This window comes from Mya arenaria, chromosome 2 (assembly GCF_026914265.1).
Source record: "Mya arenaria isolate MELC-2E11 chromosome 2, ASM2691426v1".
Lineage (NCBI taxonomy): Eukaryota > Metazoa > Mollusca > Bivalvia > Myida > Myidae > Mya > Mya arenaria.
This window is the reverse complement of record NC_069123.1, coordinates 22,929,877-22,946,621: the sequence shown is the minus strand read 5'-3', so window position 1 is coordinate 22,946,621 and position 16,745 is coordinate 22,929,877. Positions and strand designations below refer to the sequence as shown.

The following is a 16,745-nucleotide window of genomic DNA, read 5'->3' as shown; positions in this document are numbered from 1 at the left end:
TTAAAGTCAACGTTATTTGCCTTTCTACACATTTGCGCACTTATTCTGTGTAAATATCTTAAATGGCTTTAAGGTTAGGAATTAAAGACCCTGATTTAACATAAAACCACTGTGTCAAAACTATTTCACAGCAATGCGATGTTACTGGTCTGAGGCCCTTCTTTCTCATTAATTGCGTTTCTGAGGAACAAAAAAACACGGATAATGTGACACACTACAGAGTGTTTATTTACAATATAGTAACCGTACAAACAATTGAAGAAATTACAAAACACTACTCTAATTGTCAGGTTACGTTTCTGGTGGACTTCTTGGTGCACTACGTAATCCAGGAACATTCTACACATTTAGTATCGCACATACGCTAGCGCATTGAAAGTGATTTATTCGATTATCCGCGAGCATAAAAGTAAAAGTTTTAGGTGAAATTTCACAAATAACTTCAACTTTCACACGAACGTGTAGCTACACATACAAGTACGCACACATACATGTGTATACAAATACAGTAACACGCACACATCGTGTTTTGCAACCGTTCAATTGTTTCAAAGTCAGTGACACTGGAACTTATTATAAAAAGACGCAAGGCAGAAAAGTTTATAAGAGGAAGGTTCGATAAGTGAAAGGAAAAGATCATATGTTGACAAAACAACAAATTCATTTTCCAATCGTGCAATTACAAAACTCGCAAATATGATGAGGGCCTTCGATCTAGAAGTAGACCGCCTGACACAAAACATACAACGTTGACAACGACAGAAGCCCGATTGCACCCCGAGAGGAAACACTATTGGCCCCATTGATAAACCCATCGTTCTCGTCATCCAGGAGGGCGAATATCCGGGTGGGGCCGCCGGTCCCCTCACGCATCTTGATGGCTCCAAGCACGATAGTGGAGCCGCGCACAGGGATCGCATCCAGGTTGGCCACGTACTCGAGTAAGGGAACGCCACTCGGCTGGAGGTGGTTGTGGCAATAGTATTCAGGAGCGATTCCGGGATCCACGGACGGTGTGTCCACTCCTACCACACTGACCTGCAGATATATGCATTAAATGTGGTTTGAATACGTCCGAAAATGTCAATCTATAAATCTACAGCATTGGACATTCGGTATTAAAGGTCGAGCTGCCAGGACATTCGAGTCTAAATGCCCAACTGGAACGACATTGGACATTAGACATTTAATATTGAGCTTGAACGACCTTGGAAATTAAATATTGTATGTAAGAAATTGGACAACGAGACATTGAATGTTGAGGTGGCACGACATTGGGCATTCTACTTTTAATATTGAACTCACGTGACCTTAGAAACTCGACATTTAATGTGACATTCGACATTTTAATGTTGAGCTGGCACGGCATGGGACATTCGACATTTAATGTTGAGCTGGCATGGCATGGGACATTCGACATTTAATGTTGAGCTGGCATGGCATGGGACATTTGACATTAATATTGAACTGGCATGGCATGGGACATTCGACATTTAATGTTGAGCTGGCATGGCATTCGGCATTTAATATTGAGCTGGCATGGGACATTCGACATTTAATTTTGAGCTGGCATGGCATGGGACATTCGACATTTAATGTTAAGCTTGCGTGGCATGGGGTATTCGACATTTAATGTTGAGCTGGCATGGCATGGGACATTCGACATTTAATGTTAAGCTTGCGTGGCATGGGGTATTCGACATTTAATGTTGGGCTTGCATGGCATGAGGCATTCGACATTTAATGTTGAGCTGGCAAGACATATGACATTCGACATTAACTGTTAAGCTGGCACAGAATCATTGGATAATTGATATGTCGTTTATTGAGCTTCACCAACTATATAGTTTATAGCATATTGGGAGTTCAACGCTGCATCTCTTTACAAGAAAGTTGATAGACAAGCTAGAAATCATTGGAATATTTCGAGAATACATGTATTATAAGAAACAGACAAGAAAGCCATTGTTACGGAATACTATAAGGGCCATCGCGACCCCACACCTCGCCTTATTAGCAAAAAAAAATAACGCGACATTTTTTATACATTTTCACATTTTTTCCTCAAATTTGTTGTACTTTGTATTGGAAAACCCTTGTGTTTTCATTTGAAATTAGATAAACAAGACGCGAGGTTCGCCATATACTTCGGTTCATCTTTTTTAAATAAGATTGTCCGAAGAAAAGATCGCGATATTTAGTGTTGTATCGGCGCATTTTTTTTTCATTTACTGCCAAGAGGTTTAACCATATATAAAATACTGTACAAATTGAAAAAATAGATGCGAGATTTGACATTTACTTCGGTGCATCTGTTTTAATAACTGTGTCAGGGGAAAGATAGCCGCGATATGTATCGTTCCATCGGCGCATCTGTTTTAATAACTGTGTCAGGGGAAAGGAAGCCGCGATATGTATCGTTCCATCGGCGCATCTGTTTTAATAACTGTGTCAGGGGAAAGGAAGCCGCGATATGTATCGTTCCATCGGCGCATCTGTTTTAATAACTGTGTCAGGGGAAAGGAAGCCGCGATATGTATCGTTCCATCGGCGCATCTGTTTTAATAACTGTGTCAGGGGAAAGGAAGCCGCGATATGTATCGTTCCATCGGCGCATCAGTTTTAATAACTGTGTCAGGGGAAAGGAAGCCGCGATATGTATCGTTCCATCGGCGCATCTGTTTTAATAACTGTGTCAGGGGAAAGGAAGCCGCGATATGTATCGTTCCATCGGCGCATCTGTTTTAACAACTGTGTCAGGGGAAAGAAAGCCGCGATATGTATCGTTCCATCGGCGCATCTGTTTTAACAACTGTGTCAGGGGAAAGGAAGCCGCGATATGTATCGTTCCATCGGCGCATCTGTTTTAACAACTGTGTCAGGGGAAAGGAAGCCGCGATATGTATCGTTCCATCGGCGCATCTGTTTTAATAACTGTGTCAGGGGAAAGGAAGCCGCGATATGTATCGTTCCATCGGCGCATCTGTTTTAACAACTGTGTCAGGGGAAAGGAAGCCGCGATATGTATCGTTCCATCGGCGCATCTGTTTTAATAACTGTGTCAGGGGAAAGGAAGCCGCGATATGTATCGTTCCATCGGCGCATCTGTTTTAATAACTGTGTCAGGGGAAAGGAAGCCGCGATATGTATCGTTCCATCGGCGCATCTTTTTTAATGCCTACCAAGAGGTTTTACTTTATATTGTACAAATTGAACATGAAAATTTAATCATTAAACATTTTTTTCTTGGACATGTTCAAAGGGCTAGGGTAGGGATCGCGAAGGCCCTAACAGGATTTCGTAATAAAGGGTAATACTACGTGTTTTAAAACGTTTATGTACAAACCTGTCTCTTATTGAGCATGAACTTGCAGGCTTCCAGACTGAAGCCAGGAAACCGGAAGGAGAGAGGATCTGAGAGGTTCTGTGAACCAAACACCTTGTTGGAGTCCGGGTACTTTCGGGCCCAGCCAGAGTTCATCATGATTATGGCGCCAGGGGGGATCCGACCATGGTCAGCCTCGTACTCTAGGGTGATGGTCAGGGAATTAAAGGACATTGTATGACAGGCATGATATACTACAGAGGTACTTCAGTATAGTCAGGTCACTTACATAGATATGCTTTTAGATAAGTCCAAAATGGACCGTAGAGGTAAGCATACCGGACCGGCAATCCAACCGGTACGATCCTTGGATGCGACTGTATTTTTTCACAGCCACCGAATTTTATACATTTATATTGTATCTCCAAAATTGCATAAACAATAGCGAAACATTGATCAAAATCAAACATTACAACTCAGTTTCAATAATAAATTATATATATTTTGTATGTATCTAATTATTAAACACTCATAATTAACTATCATGTCATAGAGACGTACATGAAATGGAAAAAAAAAGTTAATGTCATCTGTTTTAAATGTTTAACAAAATATCTCATCAAATATGCATTATTATAGAAATTAATCTGCAAAAAGTTTCATATATTTAATTGTTTACATCATGGGGTTACTGTTTGCCAATTTCTGAATTGCAAACTGTTTATTATATGTATGATATAATTCTTATTTCAAAACGTAGTTAAGGTTGAATTGTTATATATAGTCACAACCTTTGTGGTGATAATTTACTGAAGCATGTCAAGCTGCGTACGCTAATTTAAACATGCACTACTGCCATGAACATAACATGTAAACTTTTCTGTCAACGAAGTCACAATAGTATGTCATAACTGATATTTATGAGACAAGTTTGTTAAACTAGTGATAAAAACCGTAACCATGCCAACATTAAGCACTGGTTAAGGTTGTTGGTAAGCACGTTGTCGCACAATCATCAATTCAAGTTTTAAGTCTTCATTTTTCTTAGTGGTCTACATAATATTTTGTAAACTACACACTGACAGTGTTTATATCTACCGCTTCACCTGATTTCAGTCAATTACGACTGACTTAAGCTGCCTTCTCATTTGACAAAATATGATGTTGACCATTTTAATATCAAAGACAACGGTCATAACCTAGGTGCAATCGAGACAACCCTCGTACATGTGATGGGATAAAACGAAAATTTATAGTATTCATTTAAAGCAACAAATGATGATTAATAATTTGAGTAGTTTAGATTGATAGCCTCTTCAGGTTGGTACACTATATTAAATATTTTCATGACCGTGATGATAATTTACACGAGTGTTTATTTCTCTTCTTTTGTTCTTTGTTTTTATTTGTTTGTGTTTTTTGCATAAAGAGTGAACGCTAAGTGTGTTTTACAGTTTATGGGGTCATGGTTGTTTACAAAGTTTAAATGGCATTTTATAATCACGGTTTATTCGTTGGTTTACCGTATCATACTGATCATGAACAAAACAGTCACGTACGCAAAAAGGTGTCATTGCAATTATGATTATCTGTATGGCACCAAGTAGAGCAATATTAACGGCCGTCATAGAATTCACGATGGTACCGTAACATTTAACTCGATAATATTAGAGGGTCAGAGAAAATATTCAAATCGGGATCGTGTGGGCAAGGCTTTAGCAGTGTATATTGCAATATCGCTGTATTACTATCGCAGTGTCTATGGCGTTAACAGTACATGCATATCACTTTTTAAACAACGCATATCAGTTTTTAAAAGGATGCATGTGTCCACGTCAAATTCAGTACATCAGTTTGTAAAGAAAGGATGTTTCCAAGACACACTAAGTGAATCAGTTTTTAAAGGAAGCCCATTTCCAAAACACACTAAATGAATCAGTTTTTAAAGGAAGCATGTTTCCAAGACACACTAAGTGAATCAGTTTTTAAAGTAAGCCCGTTTCCAAGACACACTAAGTGAATCAGTTTTTAAAGGAAGCCTGGTTTCCAAGACACACTTAGTGAATCAGTTTTTAAATTAAGCCCGTTTCCAAGACACACAAAGTAAATCAGTTTTATAAGTAAGCCCGTTTCCAAGACACACTAAGTGAATCAGTTTTTAAAGTAAGCCCATTTCCAAAACACACTAAATGAATCAGTTTTTAAAGGAAGCATGTTTCCAAAACACACTAAGTGAATCAGTTTTTAAAGTAAGCCCGTTTCCAAGACACACTAAGTGAATCAGTTTTTAAAGTAAGCCCGTTTCCAAGACACACTAAGTGAATCAGTTTTTAAAGTAAGCCCGTTTCCAAGACACACTAAGTAAATCAGTTTTATAAGTAAGCCCGTTTCCAAGACACACTAAGTGAATCAGTTTTTAAATGAAGCCCGGTTTCCAAGACACACTAAGTGAATCAGTTTTTAAAGGAAGCCCGTTTCCAAGACACACTTAGTAAATCAGTTTTTAAAGTAAGCCCGTTTCCAAGACACACTAAGTGAATCAGTTTTTAAAGGAAGGATGTTTCCAAGACACACTAAGTGAATCAGTTTTTTTTAAAGGAAGCCCGTTTCCAAGACACATTAAGTGAATCAGTTTTTTAAAGTAAGCCCGTTTCCAAGACACACTAAGTGAATCAGTTTTTAAAGTAAGCCCGTTTCCAAGACACACTAAGTGAATCAGTTTTTAAAGTAAGCCCGTTTCCAAGACACACTAAGTGAATCAGTTTTTTAAAGTAAGCCCGTTTCCAAGACACACTAAGTGAATCAGTTTTTTAAAGGAAGCCCGTTTCCAAGACACACTAAGTGAATCAGTTTTTAAAGGAAGCATGTTTCCAAGACACACTAAGTGAATCAGTTTTTTTTAAAGGAAGCCCGTTTCCAAGACACATTAAGTTCATCAGTTTTTTTAAAGGAAGCCCGTTTCCAAAACACATTTAGTGAATTAGTTTTTAAAGGAAGTATGTTTCCAAAACACACTAAGTGAATCAGTTTTTAAAGTAAGCCCGTTTCCAAGACACACTTAGTGAATCAGTTTTTAAAGTAAGCCCTTTTCCAAGACACACTAAGTGAATCAGTTTTTAAAGTAAGCCCATTTCAAAAACACACTTAGCGAATTAGTTTTTAAAGTAAGCCCATTTCCAAAACACACTTAGTGAATTAGTTTTTAAAGTAAGCCCATTTCCAAAACACACTTAGTGAATCAGTTTTTAAAGTAAGCCCATTTCCAAAACACACTAAGTGAATTAGTTTTTAAAGTAAGCCCATTTCCAAAACACACTAAGTGAATCAGTTTTTAAAGTAAGCCCATTTCCAAAACACACTTAGTGAATTAGTTTTTAAAGGAAGCCCGTTTCCAAAACACACTAAGTGAATCAGTTTTTAAAGTAAGCCCGTTTCCAAAACACACTTAGTGAATCAGTTTTTAAAGGAAGGATGTTTCCAAGACACACTAAGTGAATCGGTTTTTAAAGGAAGCCTGGTTTCCAAGACACACTAAGTGAATCAGTTTTTAAAGAAAGCCCGTTTCCAAAACACACTAAGTGAATCAATTTTTAAAGTAAGGATGTTTCCAAGACACACTAAGTTAATCAGTTTTTTTTAAAGGAAGCCCGTTTCCAAGACACATTAAGTCAATCAGTTTTTTAAAGGAAGCCCGTTTCCAAAACACACTTAGTGAATTAGTTTTTAAAAGGAAGCCCGTTTCCAAAACACACGAAGTGAATCAGTTTTTAAAGTAAGCCCGTTTCCAAAACACACTTAGTGAATTAGTTTTTAAAGTAAGGATGTTTCCAAAACACACTTAGTGAATCAGTTTTTAAAAGGAAGCCCGTTTCCAAGACACACTAAGTGAATCAGTTTTTTAAAGGAAGGATGTTTCCAAGACACACTAAGTGAATCAGTTTTTTAAAGGAAGGATGTTTCCAAGACACACTAAGTGAATCAGTTTTTAAAGTAAGCCCGTTTCCAAGACACACTAAGTGAATCAGTTTTTTAAAGGAAGGATGTTTCCAAGACACACTAAGTGAATCAGTTTTTTAAAGGAAGCCCGTTTCCAAGACACACTAAGTGAATCAGTTTTTTAAAGGAAGGATGTTTCCAAGACACACTAAGTGAATCAGTTTTTTAAAGGAAGGATGTTTCCAAGACAAACTAAGTGAATCAGTTTTTAAAGTAAGCCCGTTTCCAAGACACACTAAGTGAATCAGTTTTTTAAAGTAAGGATGTTTCCAAGACACACTAAGTGAATCAGTTTTTAAAGGAAGGATGTTTCCAAGACAAACTAAGTGAATCAGTTTTTAAAGTAAGCCCGTTTCCAAGACACACTAAGTGAATCAGTTTTTAAAGGAAGGATGTTTCCAAGACATACTAAGTGAATCAGTTTTTTAAAGGAAGGATGTTTCCAAGACACACTAAGTGAATCAGTTTTTAAAGTAAGGATGTTTCCAAGACACACTAAGTGAATCAGTTTTTTTAAAGGAAGCCCGTTTCCAAGACACACTAAGCGAATCAGTTTTTAAAGGAAGCCCGTTTCCAAGACACACTAAGTAAATCAGTTTTATAAGTAAGCCCGTTTCCAAAACACACTAAGTGAATCAGTTTTTTAAAGGAAGCCCGTTTCCAAGACACACTAAGTGAATCAGTTTTTAAAGGAAACCCGTTTCCAAGACACACTAAGTGAATCAGTTTTTAAAGTAAGCCCGTTTCCAAGACACACTAAGTGAATTAGTTTTTAAAGGAAGGATGTTTCCAAGACACACTAAGTGAATCAGTTTTTAAAGGAAGGATGTTTCCAAGACACACTAAGTGAATCAGTTTTTTAAAGGAAGCCCGTTTCCAAGACACACTAAGTGAATCAGTTTTTAAAGGAAGGTTGTTTCCAAGACACACTAAGTGAATCAGTTTTTTAAAGGAAGGATGTTTCCAAGACACACTAAGTGAATCCGTTTTTAAAGGAAGCCCGTTTCCAAGACACACTAAGTGAATCAGTTTTTTAAAGGAAGGATGTTTCCAAGACACACTAAGTGAATCAGTTTTTAAAGGAAGGGTGTTTCCAAGACACACTAAGTGAATCAGTTTTTAAAGGAAGGATGTTTCCAAGCCACACTAAGTGAATCAGTTTTTAAAGGAGGCATGTTTCCAAGACACACTAAGTGAATCAGTTTTTAAAGGAAGCATGTTTCCAAGACACACTAAGTGAATCAGTTTTTAAAGGAAGGATGTTTCCAAGACACACTAAGTGAATCAGTTTTTAAAGGAAGGATGTTTCCAAGACACACTAAGTGAATCAGTTTTTAAAGTAAGCCCGTTTCCAAGACACACTAAGTGAATCAGTTTTTAAAGGAAGGATGTTTCCAAGACACACTAAGTGAATCAGTTTTTAAAGGAAGGATGTTTCCAAGACACACTAAGTGAATCAGTTTTTTAAAGGAAGCCCGTTTCCAAGACACACTAAGTGAATCAGTTTTTAAAGGAAGGATGTTTCCAAGACACACTAAGTGAATCAGTTTTTTAAAGGAAGGATGTTTCCAAGACACACTAAGTGAATCCGTTTTTAAAGGAAGCCCGTTTCCAAGACACACTAAGTGAATCAGTTTTTTAAAGGAAGGATGTTTCCAAGACACACTAAGTGAATCAGTTTTTAAAGGAAGGGTGTTTCCAAGACACACTAAGTGAATCAGTTTTTAAAGGAAGGATGTTTCCAAGCCACACTAAGTGAATCAGTTTTTAAAGGAGGCATGTTTCAAAGACACACTAAGTGAATCAGTTTTTAAAGGAAGCATGTTTCCAAGACACACTAAGTGAATCAGTTTTTAAAGGAAGCCCGTTTCCAAGACACATTAAGTGAATCAGTTTTTAAAGGAAGGATGTTTCCAAGACACACTAAGTGAATCAGTTTTTTAAAGGAATGATGTTTCCAAGACACACTAAGTGACTCAGTTTTTAAAGGAAGGATGTTTCCAAGACACACTAAGTGAATCAGTTTTTAAAGGAAGGATGTTTCCAAGACACACTAAGTGAATCAGTTTTTTAAAGGAAGCCCGTTTCCAAGACACACTAAGTGAATCAGTTTTTAAAGAAAGCCCGTTTTCAAGACACACTAAGTGAATCAGTTCTTAAAGTAAGTCCGTTTCCAAAACACACTTAGTCAATCGGTTTTTAAAGGAATCCCGTTTCCAAGAAACACTAAGTGAATCGGTTTTTAAAGGAAGCCCGTTTCCAAGACACACTAAGTGAATCAGTTTTTAAAGGAAGCCCGTTTCCAAGACACACTAAGTGAATCAGTTTTTAAAGGAAGGATGTTTCCAAGACACACTAAGTGAATCAGTTTTTAAAGGAAGTCCGTTTCCAAGACACACTAAGTGCACCAATTTTTTAAATGAAGGGTGTTTCCTAGATACTCTTTGAACATCAGTTTTCGAACCAAGCAAGCTTCCACGACACTCTTAATACATTAGTTTGTAAACGAATTATATTTCAACGACACACTTAATCCGTTAGTTTTTAAACGAATTATGTCTTCACGACAAACTTTAAACTTTAATTTTTAAACGAAGTATTTTTTCCACGACACACTTGATACATCAGTTTTCAAAGAACCATGTTTCCACGACACACTAAAAACTAAAAGCACTTAATACATCATACACATATGTGCAACGATGAAATTAGTGTTATTCACATTTTTGCCATTTATATTCTTAGAACGCTGGTTATACTTTGCAGAACGAAAAGTACGAATTCATGAATGAATTGAATTGACAAAGGTTTTAGGGCGTATTAAGTGGAAGTCGAACCTACAATGAAATTTCCTTGTGATTAAGTTATACGGACAGTTATACATTTAAGCAAACATTCAATATCATCGATAGATATTAACACGGAAGCGTGCTTCATGTAACACGAATATAAAATTTGTCCACGAAACTTTGCACTACGGTAGTTGTATGTAATTGTAACGTTCTAAGAACATAAAAAGGTTACAAATACACTATTTAATACTTGTATTTAATTGGATTAAGTAAGGTTTATAAGCGAAATATGAAATTATATTCTCCTGTGTTTTTTCCTTTAAAAATACAAACTCTTCAAGTCTTCGACGGTGACCGCGTAGTTGACGTCACTTTCCGCCTTGTCCGTAACATCAATAACGATGCCGGGCCCGACTAGACGCTCTGGCGAGATTGACGCCATATCCTCCCCGCCCCTTGCAGAGTGCATGGGAGCGTCCATGTGCGTCCCCTGGTGCTCGTAATATTCGGTCACCTTTAGAGTTAACCTGAAAGGATGCATTGTTAAACATTAATGATTTATGGTTGCATTGTAAAAAATAGTTACTGAGCCCACACCCTAAGTTTTGCAAATTATATAAGTTTAAGTTTTAATTTTAAGTTTTATTTCTCTTTTCCCAGAAGGTCATAGACCCATGTGGTACAATTTGCAAAATATATGATATGGCAAACGTGCATCAATATTAAGTTGACATGATCTCATACATGCATTACGGTAGCACATTTTACACTTATATTCACCTTTTACATGATGTACATGTTTATAATAATACACATTTTCGTCGTATGTGTCAAAAGTATATATGCAACATAAGACTTAAAAGAATAAAGAAGTGTGACAAAATCCAGTTGTACTGACTTTACATATTAGATTAGCCCTATCACTAGTGCTGTAGATAATTTGACAAATTAAAACCTTTCTCATTTGAATATTGATTTTAAATCACATTGATAACGAAAGTGTGAATTTTACATACATTTTTACATACTGCATACACCATTTTCGACAATAGTAATATTTAAAGAATTTATTGAACAAATTTTATTTGATTGTGCACGGGAGATAATTGCTATGGTCTTATCACTCGACCTGTATATCGAGTTATGTAACATCCGCCGCACTAAACCTTTAACAATGTATTGACATAGTTACAATATAATTTCTTAACATAATTGACTGCAGTTATCTAATAAAATGGAACAAATTTGTATATAAATGTGTATTGTCCAAACAATTTTGGTTACTGATAGCGAACATTACGTATTGTACGATTTTTTGGGAGATAATCAATATGGTCATATCGCCTGACCTATATATCGTGTTGTTGAACGTTTAATGTACAGTATAGAAATAGACACCGCTATACCAATATGATGGAATATAATATATTTCTTTAATTGATTAACTGTGATATCCTAATGAAATAGATTAAACTGCTATATTTATGTGCATTATCCAAACAAATGTATATAGCGTTACTGAGCTACTTTATATGAAGAATAGATTGAAAACTTAAGGGATATAATCTTGTCAAAAAGCGAAATACAAGATTAGCCACCCGGTAATTCTAAAGCTGTATGTTTACTTATGTATTTCCTCTATCCCAGATCTTGCCATCAATGACAAGATATGAGGGGGAACAATTAGATAACAGCAGTTTCGCTTGTAAAATTAACATCTAGATATACATATATTTGAGCTGTAAAAGAATTGAAGAAATATCACATATTCATATGACTAACATATATTGATCAACATGTCAATTGGAACAATGATATAATAAGAGAAAACATACACTGTAGTACTATAAGTCTAGCTTTAACAAAAGTATAGACACACATGAAAATCAATAACATACTAATCAGCTCCATATAAAATATCTGAGCGCATCACGAATACTTTTGAAATATATATACTCAGTTTTCTAATTAACAATTGATTTTCAGTATTCATTAATTCTATAAATTTACACATATTTGGAGATCTCCAGTAACAAATTGGATATATTGTGTTCTTAATTGAGAGTACATTCTACATTGTAATACAAAATGGAATTCATCTTCTAACACATTGCAGAATGTGCATTTGCGTTCATTTATAGGTACACTGGCAGGTCTATGGAGGCTATTCGTTGCCAAAAGTCCAGACGTATAATTCCCACAATGTGCTTCTTAATCGTACTAAATATCTCTTACATTTGTCAATGTAGACGTGCTATTTGTTGTTTTTATTCGTCAGTTGTTCCGTATTGATGGTCATTATAGTAGTCAAAATGTATATTTGTCAGATCGACCCTGTATAAACTCACTAAAACATAGATCGTATAACTTGCCTTTAACATTATGATGATGTAATTTAGAAAGCCGAATCATGCATATGTAAAACTGCAATCCTACAGTCGACACTCGCATTCGTAAAATGAACATTTGCAGTCCAACAAGTCCAGGTTTACAAAAGTCAATTGACAAGTTCAGAATTACAAGGATAGACGATTTCGCCTATACCTTATATGGTAAATGTCACCGAAAGAAACGAAGGTGAATGGGCGGAGCTAACGAATCAGATTTTCTTTCGTTTATTTCCGTCGAATCGAGATAACATCTTCGCCTACCTCCTGTAAATTCCCGGTTGTAAGTCCGAGTACTCTCTCTTATTTCACAATAAAAACTAAAATTAACTTAATCTTTTATTTAATTTTGACGATCAATGTTCTTAAATGGGTTTTAAATCACCATATTATTTAGTCAATTGCAGTTGGGTGTATCTGAGCTGGGCTCACGGACCCAGAATTATACTGCCACAGTCAGTTTTTTTTTACTTATATACCCAAGCAGGCAAAAATTGTTCATTTATTTTATTTACAAGTGGACCATGGGCGAGGTTCAGTGTGTTTGTGCGGGGGGGGGGGCTGTTGGGCCTGTGTCCCCCCCCAGTTGGCCTGCAATTAAACTTAAAGGTTATTTTTTTGTCAATATTTCTCAGAAAAAAGTACTTAATTACGCCATAATGCCCCAATTCGGACTAAAAATATTTGATATATTCTAGGGGGAGTACCCCTTAACTCCACTTCCCACATTTTAAACATATTAATGTCATGCCCACTCGAGGAATCATGTCCAAAAATGTGTGCCCTTAAGTAACGCCCCTCTAACGCAAGTCCCTGTTCAAAACCTGCTCCAGCAAACCCACGAAACTTTTGATGGACATCATAATGATAGCCACCTAGTTTTGTCTGATGTTATACATTTACTATCTTAATAAGCATGTATGGTGTAAACGTGTAATTTCAATACATCATTGAAACAAAATATCCATGTGGATGGAAGAACAGCCCTCCAACCCGCTTGTGTCCCCAAGTTATGAATTACGGCATCTGCCACTGTGAACCATAACAATCAAGTGGGGGATTTCAAGAACATGAAAAAATAGATATCGTGAGTCTTAGATTAGAAAAACAAACGCGCGATTTTTCCCCTCCATAAGGGCTAGGTCCGCTTCACCTTAATGGGAAAAAAGCCCTGACTGTTGAGTGTGGGTGGGGCATAAAAGCTAGCAGCAAGTAATAATTGTTTATTAGCAATAAATTTACTTCATCATTAAAATACTTTATTAATTACCTATAAAATAATATTCGTTACAGTATAATGTACGAGTTATATGAAGTTGTAATCTTAGTGGATTTTATCCATACATTTCCAGCTACCAGGTAAGAAACCTCTGGGGCATCTTAGTGAATAATTTCCACTTAATGAGAATTTAGATTTTTTTAGATATATTGTTTCTCTTATGCACACGTGTTAAATTCATGATGCAATAGCGGGATAATGCATTTTAGTCTGGAAAATTTCGGTGAAAATTGCGGGTAGTTGGTTCGTCGAGTAACATGTTTTAGGAAATTCGGGTTTGAAATTGCATTTGTTTTCGTTAAAACTGTACATTTTCTTAAAGATTGACACTAACTCTACAAGGAAAGTCCAAAAATGTAGAGTTTGGTTAAGATTTGATAAAGTTAAGTCCTCTTAAACAGGGTCATGTCCGCAAATACATGGAAATTCAGGGTCAAGTCGTCACCCTTTACAAAGATGATAAAATAAAAAAATAAAAAAAAAACATTTTTTTTTGCCAATTTTCACAAGTAACAGTAACCACAACATATTCTTACTAAAATTTAATATAAAGAAATTGAAAAAAAAAAACAAAAAAAAAACAACAACAACAAACAAACAATAAAAAAACGAAAAACGGACGGGGGCGTGGTGTGTCAAAACAACGCAACCTGCCCCTGTGGAGCCGAGTGGTAGCGGAAATTTCCGAAAGACGTAAGGAGGAGTTAAGACATGGTTAAGGCGGAGTTAAGACATGGTTAAGGCGGAGCTATCTATAAATAAAATTAAATTCATCTCATGTTCAACTGCGAATGAAAAGTTACCACCATACAATGTATTTTGTAGAACTACGAACTGAAATCTTACATACCGCAATGTAAAACCCGGCATGTGACTTTCACAGAATGACGTGTGTTTTAACACACACAACTTTATAAACACGACTGAATCGTCTGATGAATAGATGCAACGAGAATAAAACTCCAATCGGTACAATGAAAAATGAAAATGTGCAGTGTAAAATGTAGACATAAACCGATGAGTTGGCGGTTGTAAAATGTAAATTGGTAAATCATCAATGCTACAAACCTAAAACACACACATACACGTCTGGGCTTTTGGTAACGAATAGCCTCCATACAGGTCTTGCCCATCTTCAGTAATACATTCATCAATATCAGAAGAAGACTTAACATTATTCACCTTGACATTGAAATAATTAAGTTTACTCATCGTATTTTCTGAAGATAGGTTTTCAGCAAACATATGCTTTTTACCGTTATTCCACACATATTTGAAGCTATCTCTAGTTTCACAAGACTTGGCATTTTGTACATGTACAGATACAGGTTTATTAAAAACAAGAGATATATCCACATGGCAGTGATCACTTAATATATTTGGATCTTGTACCTCAAAAACGTCAATATATTGAAACAAATTTTGTGTACTTACTACGTAATCAACTAAACTACTACCTCTACTCCCAACATATATATGAGCGCTGTGCGCGAGATAAAATATTGAGCACGAGTGTAGTGGGTGAAGTAATTGTTTCTGATTACTAAAAGTTGTGTGTTTCTCATAGAGCGCGATCAGTTCTAGGTCAAATATTTCTTACCACGTTCTGTTTTGTGGACCAATGTACTTCGCCATAAGCGTAGTCATCCTAAACATATTCCAATCTAGCCCTTTGTCAACCCATTGTTCGAGAGGGTATTTGGGCGCATTCTGGTCAAACGTGTGCGTCAGATCCACCACGCGACGTCCCAACGCCAACGTAACGCATAACGATATGAATGTTATTCCTAGCATATTGTTCGATCGATTTATTTAAAAATGTGCACAACTCCGATACTCATCCATTCACGAATGTGAAAAGCTGCGTCAACGCTGATAACTATAGATTTGAAACATAGCATACAACCTTTTCCCGGCACAAAAACAGGTCATTCGACATGCACTGTAATTTACCTACTTGTACTTACCTATGTGAAGGTTGTAAGAACGTTTCTCCCATGCGTGAAACACATGCATGTTTTCAAACGAAAGTACATTCTTTTCATCAAAATTCAGCTGAATTTAACTCAAGAAATATACTTTAAAGATAAAACAAGTATTATTGAGTGCCTTTCTTTTGTCTGGAATGAAGAAGATCGCTTGTTCACCGGAATACGCATGGTTACACTCCTTTTCTGGGTTGAGCTGGAGCCAGTTGCCAGGATGCTTGAGCCAAAGGGTGAAGGCTGAGCCAATACGCTGTATCATAATGCAAGTTAGATAAGAAATATCGGAATATTTCGAACACTTAATTCTTTATTAATAAAGATAATTTATTAAAATTATATAACCATATAAAATATCCTTTTGATGATTTTAGGTTCATATCTCACTAGAACCTGTGTATTCATTCATTTCTATATATTAAATCGGAGAAGGATCCTTATAAGGTGTTTATGTCTTTAATTATCGTTTTAACAAAGCATACTGCTGTTGTGTTATACTTTGCTGCAATGATCAACTTGGACAATATCTGAATGTTAAAAAGGTTGAGGGATTTTAAAGAATGTGTCAATCGGTAAAGGGGAAGTTTTTTATTTCAGTGTCACGGCCTCTAAACGCCAGCTCCACCACTTTACGGTGGTGCAAAGAAAAAGAGCTGTCGACACTTCCGTGGTGGAGCTGTGCCCTATGTCACATCAGTTTTGTTGTGTTCCGGCATAGGTACTATACATAACAGTTATGTTTGCATAAATGAGAATGTTCTTACGGGGTGAGTAGGCACCGAAATGTACTTGCTCTGCAATCAGATCTCAAAATATGCACAAGTCCGATTCGGGAGAAAAGTTGCTGACACCACAGTTTGCACGATATTGAAACGAAATAGTAACCAGCCGACAGTAGAAGTGTTCTTACACGGTACCACATTCTCCGATTTTCGAAATATGTCCGTTAAATGAAATTATCAAATAAAATATAAATCATAC

General features: G+C 36.4%; 1 protein-coding gene across 1 annotated transcript; it reads right to left on the bottom strand.

Moving 5' to 3' along the window:
• Positions 1 to 202: 202 nt before the first annotated feature.
• On the bottom strand, positions 203 to 15,727 carry LOC128243728 (isatin hydrolase-like). The gene is made up of 4 exons (XM_052961651.1): positions 15,380 to 15,727; positions 10,447 to 10,640; positions 3,347 to 3,528; positions 203 to 1,038 (listed from the first exon to the last, which is right to left on the bottom strand). The coding sequence occupies exons 1-4, from the start codon at positions 15,571 to 15,573 to the stop codon at positions 715 to 717; spliced, it is 894 nt and encodes a 297-aa protein (XP_052817611.1). The 5' UTR covers positions 15,574 to 15,727; the 3' UTR covers positions 203 to 714.
• Positions 15,728 to 16,745: the final 1,018 nt, after the last annotated feature.